This window comes from Stomoxys calcitrans, chromosome 1 (assembly GCF_963082655.1).
Source record: "Stomoxys calcitrans chromosome 1, idStoCalc2.1, whole genome shotgun sequence".
Classification (NCBI taxonomy): domain Eukaryota; kingdom Metazoa; phylum Arthropoda; class Insecta; order Diptera; family Muscidae; genus Stomoxys; species Stomoxys calcitrans.
The window spans coordinates 123907572-123925426 of record NC_081552.1 but is presented as its reverse complement, the minus strand read 5'-3'; the positions used below and the strand labels follow the sequence as shown (position 1 = coordinate 123925426).

At 38.1% G+C, this 17855-nt stretch overlaps 1 protein-coding gene across 1 annotated transcript in view; it reads left to right on the top strand.

Moving 5' to 3' along the window:
* LOC106093015 (paired box protein Pax-6) overlaps positions 1–17855 on the top strand; it is a 298522-nt gene that overhangs the window by 94032 nt on the left and 186635 nt on the right. The window contains exons 5-6 of the mRNA XM_059366934.1: positions 12037–12087; positions 13773–13934. Coding sequence (XP_059222917.1) covers positions 12037–12087; positions 13773–13934 — 213 coding nt within the window. The remainder of the gene's footprint in view (positions 1–12036; positions 12088–13772; positions 13935–17855) is intronic.

The window sequence follows — 17855 nt, the reverse complement described above, 5'->3', positions numbered from 1 at the left end:
ATCAACACTATCCTACGAAAGTTTATTTATAACTTACTTACTAAAAGATGCATTACGACAGGAGTGGGATCTGTAGATCTAAAAACATGGGTAAGCAGAGGAACACCTCAAGAAGGTATACTGTCTCCTCTACTTTGGAATTTAGCCATTAACAATATATATTTTTGAGTCTGGAAGAAGAAGGTGTGAAAGGGGCCGCATATGCTGATGACGTGGCAATTGCGGTTAGGGGAAAGTTTTCCAGCACTCTTAGCGATAAACTTCAGGAAGCTCTACGTGCAACAGCGAAGTGGGCTACCAAAAGTGGCCTAGGTGTAAAACCGTGCAAGACAGAAGTAGGTCTTTGTAGCAAGAAATACAAGTTGCTTATAGTGCAACTGTCTCTTGTGAGGAGAGAATGTTCCATTTAAGAAAGCGCAAAACACCTGGGTGTTTGGCTAGACAGTAAACTTAACCTCAAATCCAACATTTTGGAAAAGACAAGAAAGTCAACTCTTGCCCTATACACCTGCAAAAGGGCTGTTGGCAAAAGTTGGGGGTTTAAACCGCGTGTCATGCACTGGGTATATACTGCAGTTGTCAGACCTACAATGTTAAATGGTGTTGTGGTCTGTTGGACTAACGCTTCAATGCCTTTGCACATTGTGGGTAGCAATTTGTCTGCTGCGACCACTGCTGTGAGGCTAATAGAGCTTTCCCTTAGGTCATGTGGCGCTTACGGACACTGTGTTATTCTTGATACAAAGCCCGATTTCCCAGGCATTATGGATTATACACTGCCTGAGCCGCTTATTGATAAAAAGTACTGTATTCTATTCCAGATAGAATCGATTGGAACTAAAATATGCCTGGTAATAAAAGTAGAAGTAGTACGAGGCCACTTTAGAGCAGAGGTAACCATGCCCTTCTATGGCGCTGAACGCCTGGGTTCGAATCCTGGCGAGACCATCAGAAAAAATTTCAGCGGTGGTTTTCCTCTCGTAATGCTGGCAACATTTATAAGGAACTTACCAAATAAACCTTCTCTCCAAAGAGGTGTCGCACTGCGGCACGCCGTTTGGACTCGGCTATAAAAAGGAGGCCCCTTATCATTGAGCTTAAACTTGAATTGGACTGCACTCATTGATATGTGAGAAGTTTGCCCTGCTCCTTAGTGCTCACGGATGGCTTTTTACTTAAAATTACCAGTTTGTAGAAAAATTTGTTTTTAGCTTGGTAGACAGTCATATAATAACAATGATGTCAACATACAACTGTTTTATACCAAAACAACGCTTTGCACGCCAAATAAAAAAGTTTAATTACAAACAAATTAGCAACACTGTTGGAAACATTGTGAGACATTTCCGTACAATCGAAGTCAGTACTAGGCTTAATGGGTTAATATGTTGTCTTTAAAAATATTTATTGAAACAATCTATAGAAACAATTTTAGGAAAATGTTGTTTTGGGACAGATAAGCATTATAAAAAGACTTTAAAAATGTTTATGCAACACGTAGTGTCGCAAAATACAAAATAATAATGAAATTTAAAATATTATCTCTAGGCCAGTTTGTCTTCAGAGAGCTTTTCGCTGAAATTTAGTCCTTAAAACAAATTGATTTAAATGTAGTCTCTAGAACAAATATTATTAAAGTGGTTTTTTTTATAAAAATTTTGTCATTAGAATAAATTTAATTTAAATGTCTTTAGAAAAAATTTCTTTTCATGTTTTTTGTTGATCTGTTTTTTTTTCATAGTTTTTTGTTGTCGTCAGTTAGTTATGGCTGTCGTTTACCACAGGGGATAGAGAAACTTTTATAGAAATTTTGTCTCTAAAAAATAATTTTGATGGAGGTCCGGATCCTGCTGAAGTTTTGTGATTAGAGAATGTTAAGCTGAAATGTTGTCTTAAGAATTTTTTTTTTAATTTGCTTAGAAAAAATTTCATTAAAATTTTGTTTTTATTAAGAATTTGATTACAAATTTGTCTTTTAGAAAAATAACTTTAAGGCCACACTGGCCTCATCAAAATTTGTCTTTGTAGAACACTATAAATATATAATCAGTAATTTTAAAAAATGTTACTGACATTTTTTGTTACAACTGAAGTTAATTTAAATTTTTTCTTTAGATAAAATAATTTTGGGGGGGCTCGGGCCATGTAGTTTTCTGTTATGACTTCCAAAACCTGTGCCAAGTATATTATTTCAATCTAATAAATTATTATTGAAAATCTGTGATGTAGTGTATAGCTTAGTTTTAAGTCTTTACTATGTACAATTCTTGGAGAAGTTTACCGTACTTTAATTATAAGAATTTTATATTCTTGTTGTGCGGGCATAAATAAATCATTTTCAAATTACAAATAACACCCCATAAATACCTTTTATGGTATTTATAGCTTTGCAGATATCTTGGGTATCAAAAAAATTTTTCGAAACAATTTTTGATGATTTCGTATTTTTTTTATATACCTTCTGATATATATAGCCCCTATATAGACCGATCTCTAGACTTAAAGTCCGGGGATACTCGCATTGGGAAAGAGATCCGCAGATGTTACAACAGAGCATGTCGTAAAAAAGCAGAAGTTTACTGGAATGTGTGCTACACACGGCTCAAGGAATAAAAAAAGAATATCCGAGCAGCAAAACGTGCCTCTTGCTAGCTTTTCCGTGAAGAGGTCGATAGATTTAATAACACTGCCGAAAAATTTCTCTCAAAGGAATTGAATGCGAGGGACAGCGGAGACAACGGTGGATGTGTTGATCCGGGCGATCACGGAATGCGTGAGGTTTGGTGTTAACGCGAGGACTTCGAGGCCATCGGGGCAATAACAAACAGATCGATTAAATAGGAGGAGTGTAAGAAGGAGATTAACGCCTTCTCTAAGGTTGGTACCATTCGCGTCATTTGGTTTCCGGTTCATAACGGAGTAAGAGGGACCAGAGAGCAGACCACAGTGATGGCCAGAGGACTGCCATTAATAAACATGGTTAACCCGATGTCTTTTGTTTCCACGCAGTCCGAGTTAAGGGCGCGGGCGGAGGACAACGAAAATCCTATGGGGAGATCCGGATCATGAAAAGATGAGACTATTACGGAGAGGAAGTAAGAAGGATGTCAGTATAGCTTTCGGTATCGTAACAGGAAAAATGGGACTACGAGTTCACTTATGAAAAGAGGGCACCAAGCGATAGAATGCGTGCCCTCCACATGTGGAGCAGAAGATGAAACGTTTGAGAATTTCCTATGTCATTGTCCGGCTTTCGCGGCTAACCGGTACATAGGTAGGGACACAATACCATACCAACTGAACCAACTTTGGGGTGTGGTATCGAAAATAATTAAGGATTTTGTAAGTAGCACGAAATTCCTGACCTAGATCTTCGATTTCGAGGTTACTTTTTATTATTTAGAGCGCACAACAAGCCAATTACTGGCTAAGGAGTATGCCCATAGTGGAATAGGGCAGATTAATATTCGCACTCTCTCCTCAACCTAACCCAACACAGTTTTTCCTGCATAAAATGCTTGGATTCGGTCGATCTGATGCTTTTTATTTTTTTGGAAAAGATCTACGTGAATTCAAAGAGGTTCTCGATGGCTTAAAATTGGTTTACAATTTACATATTTTTTGACATAAAAGCTATACTTTTACCCTCCTTCGTGCGGATGTGGCCAGATATCTAGTTATAAACTTATTAATATATTTTCAAAAAATTAGACATGTCTGATCATATTTTAATTAGCTTGTGGAGAATGGCAACTTGAGCCTAGTACAAACTTCATTCACGGCGAAAATGCCTATTATATTATTGCGATGTTGCGATGTACAACAACACACAACAAAGACAACATAACTGATGCAGAGTGATTGGTGCCCATTTCGTGAGTATTTAATTACATTTGCAATTAATTGAAGCGAAAATATACTGACGCAGCACCATATCGCTACTATTTTGCTCGTAGAACTTAGTGCCACTTCTACCGAATGTGTTCGCATTTTCTACGTCACAAGTTTGTTATAATGCATTTTTACGGTTGTTTGGACGAAAAGTCGAAGCCAGTACTAGGCTTTAAAACTAATATTTGTATAAAAATTTGTAATCCATTTTATTATGATCGGGGTATACTAATTCCGTTTGTAACACCTCGAAATATTCGTCACGACCCCATAAAGAATATATATTCTTGATCGTCATGACATTTTTAGTCGATCTAGCCATGTCCTTCCGCCTGTCCGTTCGTCTGTCGAAAGCACGCTAGCTTTCGAAGGAGTAAAGCTGAGCGCTTGAAATTTTGCACAAATACTTTTTATCAGAGTAGAGCATTTGCGATTATAAATGGGCCATGTCAGTCCACGTTTTGATATAGCTGCCATAAAAACCGATCTTGGATCTTGACTAGAGGGCCCAATCCATATCTGATTTGGCTGTAATTTGGCATTAGGCGTTTTGTTATTATTTCCAACAACTGTGCTAATAATCGGTCCCCGTTTTGATATGGCTGCCACATAAGCCCGTCTTGAATCTTAACTTCTTGAGCCCTTAGAGGACATAGTTTTTATCCGATTTGGCTGACATTTCGACACCGGCTTCTCCTATGACTTTCAACATTCGTGTCTAAAATGATCTGAATAGATCTATAGCCTGATACAGCTCCCATATAAACCGTTCTCCCGATCACGCTTTTTGAGCCCCTACAAGGCGCACTTCTTATCCGAATCTGAATATTACCCAGTGATTTCTACTATGGTCTTCAACATGTAATTAATTTATGGTCCGAATCCGACCACAACATGATACGGCTCCAGTAGCATAACAATTCTTATTTATTACTCTTTGTTTGCCTAAAAAAGAGATACCGCGAAGAGAACTCGACAAATGCGATCCCTGGTGGAGGGTATATTGGATTCGGCCCGGCCGAACTTAGCGCACTCTTACTTGTTAAACATTATTTACAAAATTATTAACACATTGCCGATTGTGTTTTTTCTTTTCTACCTGAAAATCAGTAAGGAAAGGCAAAAGTCGGGCGGTGCCGACTTTATAATACCCTACACCTACCCTATAGATACAAAGTGGGAGGCTACGTCTATTCTGGAACAATTTTGATGGATCTCGCCGGAAGTTTTCGGATGTGTTGTTAAACAATCCGTATCACAGTTCATTATTGCAAATTATTCAAAATTTGACGAACATATATATGGGAACTATATCTAATTCTAAACCGATTTCGAGCAAAATAGGTTTAGAATTAGGGTATAGGGTAGGTGTAGGGTATTATAAAGTCGGCACCGCCCGACTTTTGCCTTTCCTTACTGATTTTCAGGTAGAAAAGAAAAAACACAATCGGCAATGTGTTAATAATTTTGTAAATAATGTTTAACAAGTAAGAGTGCGCTAAGTTCGGCCGGGCCGAATCCAATATACCCTCCACCAGGGATCGCATTTGTCGAGTTCTCTTCGCGGTATCTCTTTTTTAGGCAAACAAAGAGTAATAAATAAGAATTTTTATGCTACTGGAGCCGTATCATGTTGTGGTCGGATTCGGACCATAAATTAATTACATGTTGAAGACCATAGTAGAAGTCACTGGGTAATATTCAGATTCGGATAAGAAGTGCGCCTTGTAGGGGCTCAAAAAGCATGATCGGGAGAACGGTTTATATGGGAGCTGTATCAGGCTATAGATCTATTCAGATCATTTTAGACACGAATGTTGAAAGTCATAGGAGAAGCCGGTGTCGAAATGTCAGCCAAATCGGATAAAAACTATGTCCCCTAAGGGCTCAAGAAGTTAAGATCCAAGACGGGTTTATGTGGCAGCCATATCAAAACGGGGACCGATTATTAGCACAGTTGTTGGAAATAATAACAAAACGCCTAATGCCAAATTTCAGCCAAATCAGATATGGATTGGGCCCTCTAGTCAAGATCCAAGATCGGTTTTTATGGCAGCTTTATCAAAACGTGGACTGACATGGCCCATTTACAATCGCAAATGCTCTACTCTGATAAAAAGTATTTGTGCAAAATTTCAAGCGCTCAGCTTTACTCCTTCGAAAGCTAGCGTGCTTTCGACAGACGAACGGACAGGCGGAAGGACATGGCTAGATCGACTAAAAATGTCATGACGATCAAGAATATATATTCTTTATGGGGTCGTGACGAATATTTCGAGGTGTTACAAACGGAATTAGTATACCCCGATCATAATAAAATGGATTACAAATTTTTATACAAATATTAGTTTTAAAGCCTAGTACTGGCTTCGACTTTTCGTCCAAACAACCGTAAAAATGCATTATAACAAACTTGTGACGTAGAAAATGCGAACACATTCGGTAGAAGTGGCACTAAGTTCTACGAGCAAAATAGTAGCGATATGGTGCTGCGTCAGTATATTTTCGCTTCAATTAATTGCAAATGTAATTAAATACTCACGAAATGGGCACCAATCACTCTGCATCAGTTATGTTGTCTTTGTTGTGTGTTGTTGTACATCGCAACATCGCAATAATATAATAGGCATTTTCGCCGTGAATGAAGTTTGTACTAGGCTCAAGTTGCCATTCTCCACAAGCTAATTAAAATATGATCAGACATGTCTAATTTTTTGAAAATATATTAATAAGTTTATAACTAGATATCTGGCCACATCCGCACGAAGGAGGGTAAAAGTATAGCTTTTATGTCAAAAAATATGTAAATTGTAAACCAATTTTAAGCCATCGAGAACCTCTTTGAATTCACGTAGATCTTTTCCAAAAAAATAAAAAGCATCAGATCGACCGAATCCAAGCATTTTATGCAGGAAAAACTGTGTTGGGTTAGGTTGAGGAGAGGGTGCGAATATTAATCTGCCCTATTCCACTATGGGCATACTCCTTAGCCAGTAATTGGCTTGTTGTGCGCTCTAAATAATAAAAAGTAACCTCGAAATCGAAGATCTAGGTCAGGAATTTCGTGCTACTTACAAAATCCTTAATTATTTTCGATACCACACCCCAAAGTTGGTTCAGTTGGTATGGTATTGTGTCCCCACCTATGTACCGGTTAGCCGCGAAAGCCGGACAATGACATAGGAAATTCTCAAACGTTTCATCTTCTTCTCCACATGTGGAGGGCACGCATTCTATCGCTTGGTGCCCTCTTTTCATAAGTGAACTCGTAGTCCCATTTGTCCTGTTACGATACCGAAAGCTATACTGACATCCTTCTTACTTCCTCTCCGTAATAGTCTCATCTTTTCACGATCCGGATCTCCCCATAGGATTTTCGTCGTCCTCCGCCCGCGCCCTTAACTCGGACTGCGTGGAAACAAAAGACATCAGGTTAACCATGTTTATTAATGGCAGTCCTCTGGCCATCACTGTGGTCTGCTCTCTGGTTCCTCTTACTCCGTTATGAACCGGAAACCAAATGACGCGAATGGTACCAACCTTAGAGAAGGCGTTAATCTCCTTCTTGCACTCCTCCTATTTAATCGACCTGTTTGTTATTGCCCCGATGGCCTCGAAGTCCTCGCGTTAACACCAAACCTCACGCATTCCGTGATCGTCATTTAATTTATTTTATTTTTATATTTTTATACCCTCCACCATAGGATGGGGGGTATACTAATTTCGTCATTCTGTTTGTAACTACTCGAAATATTCGTCTGAGACCCCATAAAGTATATATATTCTTGATCGTCGCGACATTTTATGTCGATCTAGCGCAATTCTTATCCGATTGGGATGAAATTTTGCACGACGTGTTTTGTTATGATATCCAACCACTGTGCCAAGTATGGTTCAAATCGGTTTATAACCTGATATAGCTGCCATATAAACCGATCTTGGGTCTTGACTTCTTGAGCCTCTAGAAGACGCAATTCTTATCCGATTGGAATGAAATTTTGCACGACGTGTTTCGTTATTATATTCAACAACTGTGCCAAGTATGGTTCAAATCGATCCATAGCCTGATATAGCTGCCATATAAACCGATCTGGGGTCTTGACTTCTTGAGCCTCTAGAGTGCGCAATTCTTATCCGATTGGAATGAAATTTTGCACGACGTGTTTTGTTACGATATCCAACAACTGTGCCAAGTACGGTTCAAATCGGTTCATAACCTTATATAGCTGTCATATAAACCGATCTTGGGTCTTGACTTCTTGAGCCTCTAGAGGGCGCAATTCCTATCCGATTTGAATGAATTTTGGCACGTAGTATTATGTTATGATATTCAACAACTGTGCCAAATATGGGTCAAATCGGTTCATAACCTGATATAGCTATATGACAGCTGGGGACTTGACTTCTTGAGCTTCTAGAGGGCGCAATTCCTTTCCGATTTGGCTAAAATTTCGCAAGACGTTTTTTATTGTTACTTTCAACAACTATGTCAAATAAAGTACAAGTCGGTTCATAACCTGATATAGCTGTCACATAAACCGATCTGGGATCTTGACTTCTTGAGCCTCTAGAGGCCGCAATTATTATCCGATTTGCCCGAAATTTTGTACGACGGATTCTTTCGCGACCATCAACATACGTGTTTATTATGGTCTGAATCGGTCCATAGCCCGATACAGCTCCCATATAAATCGATCTCTCTATTTTACTTTTTGAGCTCACAAAGAGCGCAATTCTTATTCGAATTGGCTGACATTTTACACTGGTCTCCAACATATAATTTAATTGTGGTCCAAACCGGACCATATCTTGATATCGCTCTAATAGCAGAGCAAATCTTTTCTTATATCCTGTTTTGCCTAAGAAGAGATGCCGGGAAAAGAACTCGACAAATGCGATCCATGGTGGAGGGTATATAAGATTCGGCCTGGCCGAACTTAGCACGCTTTTACTTGTTTTACCTCTAATAGATCTGGCAAAATCAATGAATCCATACAGATATTGTGGTGCCTGCATGTAGATCAGTTTGTGCAGGAAAGTAAGCGACCTCAAGTACAACAACTGCCCTAAGGAGACGCCATACAGGGATAAAGAGTATTCGGGATGGAGTCGCGCCGTCTCAAGCCAAATTTAAACGAGTAGCGGTATTAAAAAAGGTGTTTAGTTTGCGTCTACTTACCGAGTCGTAATTAGCAAACAACCCACAGTCGTATAGAATGCCAGGAATAAGATATGTCTTTTCCAAGAGAGACCTAACCCGCAGCGGAGTAACCGACTGAGTGGCCCAGAGAGCACGTAATTTTGAATATTCCTGACCAACGACAGAGTCGATATGATTACTTCAAGTCAGAGTGCTATTAATAACCACGCCCAAGTTCTTCGCATGAGAAACGATCTAGCGTCGTTAATGAATATACCCATATTACATGAAAAACGGGACAGCATGTTTCTGACAACAACACACTTGGACTTTACATGGTTGAGACACAGGCCACTGGCTTTCGCCCACGAGCTGACTCTTAACATATCATGATTAAGCAGACGTATGTTTTCAGCAATCTCATCCCTGGGACTGCCGATATATATCTGTACATCCCCAGCGTACATATGTGCCTTACAATAAATACCCAATCGTTGGGTATTTACCCGGTAAAACCCCATCTCTTCTGATTTCCTTTCTCGAAGAGGACAACCATCTTCGAAAGACCCCACTAGTGCAGTCGTTATCCTGTTGACATTGTCGTCAACACGATTACCATTTGACATTTTGTACAGTTTTGGTAATATTGAAAAGATCTTTGTTAAGACAGATCATATCAGCTAGTTTTGCAATAAAGCAGCAGCAGACATGCTGAGCTAAAAGCTGAACAAAGAATTGCATTGTACATTTTCAGCTACACTCCTTTAAAACTACAAAGTTTACATCAAAAAACCACTCATGTCTCCCATAAGCCGTTAAGTGTTAACCCTTCTATATACATATGTTTTTAAATGCTCTTGCAAGAAGAATAACTTGCTAAGCTGACTTTTCAGTTAAGTGATATTTCAAAAATGTATGAAGATTCCTTCATGTTTTTCTTAAGCAGTATTTTTAAACCCTCCACCATAAGATGGGGGGTATACTAATTTCGTCATTCTGTTTGTAACTACTCGAAATATTCGTCTGAGACCCCATAAAGTATATATATTCTTGATCGTCGTGACATTTTATGTCGATCTAGCCATGTCCGTCCGTCTGTCCGTCCGTCCGTCTGTCCGTCCGTCCGTCCGTCCGTCAGTCCGTCCGTCCGTCCGTCCGTCTGTCTGTCGAAAGCACGCTAACTTCCGAAGGAGTTAAGCTAGCCGCTTGAAATTTTGCACAAATACTTCTTATTAGTGTAGGTCGGTTGGTATTGTAAATGGGCCATATCGGTCCATGTTTTGATATAGCTGCCATATAAACCGATCTTGGGTCTTGACTTCTTGAGCCTCTAGAATGCGCAATTCTTATCCGATTGGAATGAAATTTTGCACGACGTGTTTTGTTATTATGTCCAACAATTGCGCGAAGTATAGTTCAAATCGGTTCATAACCTGATATAGCTGCCATATAAACCGATCTTGGGTCTTGACTTCTTGAGCCTCTATCGTGCGCAATTCTTATCCGATCATAATGAAATTTTGCACGACGTGTTTTGTTATTATATCCAACAACTGTGCCAAGTATGGTTGAAATCGGTTCATAACCTGATATAGCTGCCATATAAACCGATCTTGGGTCTTGACTTCTTGAGCCTCTATCGTGCGCAATTCTTATCCGATTGAAATGAATTTATGCCCGAAGTATTTCGTTATGATATCCAACAGCTGTGTCAAGTATGGTTCAAATCGGTTCATAACCTGATATAGCTGCCATATAAACCGATCTTGGGTCTTGACTTTTTGAGCCTCTAGAGTGCGCAATTCTTATCCGATTGGAATGAAATTTTGCACGACGTGTTTTGTTATTATATCCAACAATTGTGCCAAGTATGGTTCAAATCGGCCCATAACCTGATATAGCTGCCATATAAACCGATCTTGGGGTCTTGACTTCTTGAGCCTCTAGAGAGCGCAATTCTTATCCGAATGGAATGGAATTTCGCACGACGTGTTTTGTTATGAACTGCGCGAAGTATAGTTCAAATCGGTTCATAACCTGATATAGCTGCCATATAAACCGATCTTGGGTCTTGACTTTTTGAGCCTCTAGAGTGCGCAATTCTTATCCGATTGAAATGAAATTTTGCACGACGTGTTTTGTTATTATATCCAACAACTGTGCCAAGTATGGTTGAAATCGGTTCATAACCTGATATAGCTGCCATATAAACCGATCTTGGGCCTTGACTTCTTGAGCCTCTAGAGGGAACAATTCTTATCCGATTTGAATGAATTTATGCCCGAAGTATTTCGTTATGATATCCAACAACTTTGCCAAGTATGGTTGAAATCGGTCCATAACCTGATATAGCTGTCATACAAACAGATCTGGGGATTTGACTTCTTGAGCTTTTAGAGGGCGCAATTCCTATCCGATTTGGCTGAAATTTTGCATGACGTATTTTTTTTTTACTTTCAACAACTGTGTCAAATAAGGTTCAAATCGGTTCATTACCTGATATAGCTTCCATATAAACCGATCTGGGATCTTGACTTCTTCACCCTTAGAGGTCGCAATTATTATCCGATATGCCTGAAATTTTGTACGATGGATCCTCTCATGACCATCAACAAACGTATTTATTATGGTCTGAATCGGTCTATAGCCCGATACAGACCCCATATAAATCGTTCTCTCTATTTTACTTCGTGAGCCCCAATGGGCGCAATTCTTATACGAATTGGCTGAAATTTTACACAGGTCTCCAACATATAATTTAATTGTGGTCCGAACCGGACCATATCTTGATATCGTTTTAATAGCAGAGCAACTCTTTTCTTATATCCTTTTCTGCCTAAGAAGAGATGCCGGGAAAAGAACTCGACACATGCGATCCATGGTGGAGGGTATATAAGATTCGGCCCGGCCGAACTTAGCACGCTTTTACTTGTTCACTATATCGTATTACACTTATCCGATGTCAACAGTATTTTCTAAGTTAAGCCTTTTCTCTTAATTTTTAGGAGGAATATCTGGAGAAGAACGTGAGGATGAGAATATGAAGGACGAATCTGGTAAGTAAAATAAAATATATTAAATTTCGAATTTTGTTTTCGTTAAGGATTATTGTTTGAGCCTTTGAGTAGTGTTTATGTTCTTGAATGCGCTCCGCAAGAACAGGCAATAAGGAAATTATTTCATGATACTTTTTTCATCCACTCAGGATTGCTACACAAGCTTTAGGTAGTATTTCTCTCTATGTGGGTGATGGTCTGCTACTAGTCTCCAGTGGAGTGCAAGTCTAAAGCATTGAATGGACTCCAAAGAAACAACAACTACGGTTTTGGTATTAGGTTGTAGCATTTTCTTTTGCATAGAAATCTCGACTGATGAAGTGGCTGCGCAAGGCCCCACTAACCAAAAAGCTACTGGTTGGCAGTGGCTTCTGGTGAAAACTTCTGGTTAGGGCCTCGCTTTCAAGTAAGTTTATGGAATGGCTTAGTGCCACCTATGTTAAGTCTTTCAACTTTAAGAAAAATGACTGACCTTATTGGGCCCCTACCGATTTATCGAGATGAAGCCAATTTGAAAGCCGTTAGTAAAGGTTCTATTATACGGCATGTAAATGTCTTATGAAAATGTTTGCCAAAATTGTCAATTAACGTATGTATGATTCATAATTTTTGCTATCACACCTGTATGTTATAAAAAAAAAAATTAAAATTAAAAATTATGCTATGAGCAAAAGCTGATTTTTTTATCCGTAAAAATTGTTAAATTTGTGATAAAGCTGGTTAATCATAAATGTGTGAAAACAATTAAATATGGGGTTACTATTATTCGATTGGCAACAAAAACGGCTGATTTCTTTATGTTTTTGTCAGAAGGAATAGAGCATGCTCTAATCGAAAAAAAGACATGTGCTTTTTTGAAAAGTGAAAAGTGTTGACATGTCGTTAGACAACTACATGCCGTGTAATAGAACCTTAAGTTACAATAGATAAAAACAACTGTTATATGTTTGCTAACCCATCAGCCATGCCTGCTTGCACATTTTCGTTAGACAAAAAACACTGTTTTAGTAAACTTTCTTCCTATTTTGAAAAAAAATTTCGTTGGGTGATGGATTTTTAAAGATCGCCTAAGATCAGAAAGACATTTTATTAATAAAATAGTTACCAAAAAGTAATAGTTCTTTGGGATGTACGTATTAATCTACAGAAATAGGTCAGTCACTTCAAGATGTCTCCAAATTTGGAATATAGCTATAAATTGGCATTGCTTCTACAGGAAAAAGTATGAAGACAATATTACTGCGGTTGGGGGGAAGAAAAAGTTTAGAACAGATTTTTTCATCTGGGCATATGTAAGATTCCATGGTGGCAACATAATGCAAGATAAAGGCTTTGCGTTATTTTCTCCGAATTTCGGAAAATCTAGTTAAAATGTAAAAAAAAACAAAAATTCAAGGCCTGTATCTTGTACACTATAGGAAGTGTCCCAAAAAACAAAAAGTATTTGGTTTGAAACACATCCCCTTCACTTTTTCCTTTTGATAAACTAAATACGAAATATTATGGTGATCGGTTAACGATAACACGTGTCTATCGGCATAATAATTTGTATTTTGCTTATCGGGATCAAATGAAAAGAATAGAGGGCATGCGTTTCTATATTTGCAAAAAAATATGTCTCGGAAGGATTTTGCAAGCGCTATAAAACAAGTATAGGCTCACCCTAAAAAAATAAAATATTTCAGAATTCATCAACAAATCTAATGAAGGAGAAACAAAGAGCGTAAATATACCATACTCAAATGAAGGTGCTGGCATTGAAGATGAAGTGCGGCTGAAGCTTAAACAGAAACTGCAAAGGAATCGTACTTCATTCACAACGGAACAGATAGAAAGTTTAGAAAAGGGTAAGTCTCCTTAAAAAAAAAATTGAAATTTAGTTTATTATTTTTATACCGTCCGCCATAGGATGGGTGTGTACAAACATCGTCTTTCAGTTTGTAACTCAACGAAATATTGATCTGAAACCCAACAAAGGTATATATTCTTAATCGTCTTCAAATTCTAAGTCTATTTAGACTTGTCCGTCTATCTGTCGAAGGCACGCTTACTTTCGAAGGAGTAAAGCTTGGCGCTTTAAATTTGCACAAATACTTCTTTTAAGAGCAGGTCGATTGGGATTGTAAGTGGGCCAAATCGGTCCATGTTTCGACATAACTGCCATAGGAAACGATCCTCCGATTTGACTTCTTGACCCCCAGAAGGCGTATATATTATCCGATTTGGCTTAAATTTTGCACAAAGGTTGTTGTTATGATTTTCAACAATCGTGCTAAGTATGATTCAAATCGGTCTTAACCTGATATAGCTCCCATATAAACCTATTTTCTCATTTGTCTTCTTGAGCAATTTTTTCCGACTTGGCTTAAGTTTTGCATGTAGTTGTTTATTATGACTACCAACAATCATATTAAGTATGGTCGAGTTGATAACCTGATATAGCTGCCGCATGAACAGATCTTCCGATTTGACTTTTTGAGCCTCTAGAGGTCGTAATTATTATCAGTCTATAACAAGGTATATGTAACTCTTATTAATTTTAACAAGTCATTTAAAGAATTAGTAATGTGCGATCCTTGGTGAAGGGGCATATAAGATTCCGGCCGGCCGAACATAACTCGGTTTTACTTGTTAATTAGGTAAGATAGAGAAAATGAAAGGGCTTGGTATTATAGTTAAACAAGTAAGAACAAATTTTATTTAAAATTGTTTCTAAAGACATTTTATTTAATTTTTTCTGGGGACAAGGTTTTTGTAAACAAAAATCAATAAAACTTCTGAAGACTAAATTTTAATTAATTTTTTTAAGAACTAAATTTCAGCGAAAAACTCTCTAAAGACAAACTTACCTCGAGATTGTTTTTTAAAGCCAAAATTTCAATAAGATATTGCATTTTGCGACATTACTACATTTTGCATAAATATTTTTAAAGTCTATTTGTTATGCTTATCTGTCCAAAACAACATTTCCTTAAATTTTTCTACAGACAAATTTCAATAACAAAATTTCAAGGACAAAATTTTAACGCAATACGCCTGACCCTCGATTCCGTTGTCCAATTTTGATGAAATTTTTATATTCATAATTTAGGGAATTTATATTGATGTTGCAATTTTTTTTAAATATTTTGAATTTTAAAATTTTTTGAAAAAAAAAAACTTTTTAAATCTAAAGCCCTTACAACAAAAAAAAAAATCGTTTTATATTTAAGACCATTTAGCGAACAAAACTTTATTTAATTATTATGGCATAAAATCGCTGCTGTCAAAAGAAGTAGGACTAATGCCATAAATTATTATGATTATTATTTACTAGCTGGACAGGGCCCGTTCCGCTACGCCTTCCTTAACTCTCCAATATCTATTTAGGGTGGGGACACTTCGCCCTGAATGTGGATATCGTGCTACTGTAGCCTATGTCCGCCTATGACGCTAAACGCCTGCGTTCGAATCCTGGCGGACCTTCGGACAAAATTTAATGCGGTGGTTATCCCCTCTTAATGCTGGCTACATTTGCGAGGTACTATACCATGCATGGTCATGTAAAAAATTTCTCCCAAAGAGGTGTCGCACTGCGGCACACCGTACGGACTCGGCTATAAAAAAGGCCCCTTATTGTTGATAAACTCAATTTGAATTGGAAAGCTCTCATTGATGTATGAAAAGTTTGCCCCTTCTCGGTTCCTGGGCAAATTTGTACTCTACTCCCAAATGCCTTTCTTTTGAGCCCCATATTATTTAGTAAATATTTCGGGTTTAGGGGGTATTTCTTGGGTGGTCACATGGACGTCAAAGTAAATATAAGAATCGTGCTCTACTTTCAGAAACATTTCGAATGAGTCCCATAATGGCATGATAGGTAAATAAGTTGTGTTTGAAGGTGGGGTGGACCCCAGGGTCTTTGTCCCGAAAATTAATAAATTTCCACCACAAATAACTTTTATATAATATGTAGGTTTTTTGGGGTGGGGCGGCTCCCCAAACACGTGGCTCAATATTGTCATGGGTGGTCTATATATCCATTTGGCGGGTTTTGGGCTGTACCCGCGGCACCCGTTCCCACCAATAGAAACCATGTTTTTTTTGGTGATTGTTAGAGCGCAAAATAATCTCGAACTAATCGCATTACCAATCTCCGATAAATAGTATTTTTTAAATTAGTGTAATGAGAAGTGCTTTTAGGGGAGATATTTCGACTCAAATATGGATATAAAATTCATGTCCACTCCCATTTTATCATGGTCGGTAAGTAAACCGTTTGGAGGGTGTTTTAGGGCTGGGGAAGGCCACCGGCACTTTGCTCTGAAAATAGATATCAAATTCGTTCTTTACTACCAAATACCATTGATTTGAATTCCATATTGCTATAGTCGGAAGTAAGGTTCAATTTAAGGGGTGATTTAGGGCGTACCCCCAAAATTCGATATCAAATTCGTTTTCTACTCTCAAGTCCCATATTGCCATAATGGGTCAATTAATCTATTCGACTTATTTTTAGGAGGAAAAGAGCCATTTTGTCTTGAACGCAATGCTAATGTCATATTTTTAATCTATAGCCATGGTCGGCTGATATGCCCATTTGGGTGAGACGACCTCCCATTACGTGGACCTAATTTTTTGCCATATTTGTAATCTACTGCCAGATACTTTTCATTTGAGTTCCATATTGATAGGATCGTCGAATAATTCTGTTTAGAGTTGTTTTTGGGTTGGGGTGGCCCGCTGGGTACTTGGACCCAAAATTTAATATGATATTCTTTTTTAGGCTCCAATACCTTTCATTAGATACCCATATTATGCCCATCAGTCCTTTTTTGGGTTTGGGTGGCGTTTTTGGTGTCTAAAAGTTATATAACCTATGTTTCCTTTTTTTTTGATTCTACGGAACAAACAAATAAGTCTCATATAGTCATAAGGGGTCATATGCCCATTTGGGGAGTTTAAAGGGGGTGGGGTGACCCCCTACACTTCGATCTGATTTTGTATGCCAGATTCGTAATGTACTCCTGAATGCCTTTCATTTAAGCCCCATATTGATATGGACGACCAATTTGTCTGTTTTTTGAAATTTTGGGCGTAGGGCGACTTCCTTGGTTCTTGAACACAATTTTTGATACCATATTCTTAGTCTAATCTTCAATACCTTTCATTTGATATCGATATTGTCTTTATCGGTCCACTTGTGATTTTGGGTGGTATTTTTGGGGTAACAGGAAGGGTTCGCCCCCTTCCGATGTCAACAAATTATAAAGCATATTTCTTCTTCCTGCACATATTCGTAATCTACTCCTGAATACTATTCATTTGAGTCCCATATTGTCATGATCGTCAAATAAACCCAGGTACATGGACCCAACTTTTATTACGAAATTAGTACTTTACTCTTGAAAACCTTTCATTTGAATCCCATATTGTCCCAATCGCTCCACTTTTATTTTTGGGTAGTACTTTTAGGGTAAGAGGGAGGATCCGCCCCCTCCCGATATCAAAAAAATATATAGCCTATGTTTCCTTCCAGACCAACCTACACAATCTGTGAAAATTTCAAAGTAATCGGTTCAACCGTTTTTGAGTCTATACGGAACAAACAAACAAATACAAATTGAATTTTATATATAGGACTAGCTGAGCCCGGCCCGCTGTGCTGCGCCCGATTATGTTATGTTAAAGAGGAGTACTCTAAATTTGAACATTTCTTCGTATTGTAGTTGAAAATTCCCTATTTTCACCACGGGTCCATAATGCACCATATGTGAAAATTTCAAGAA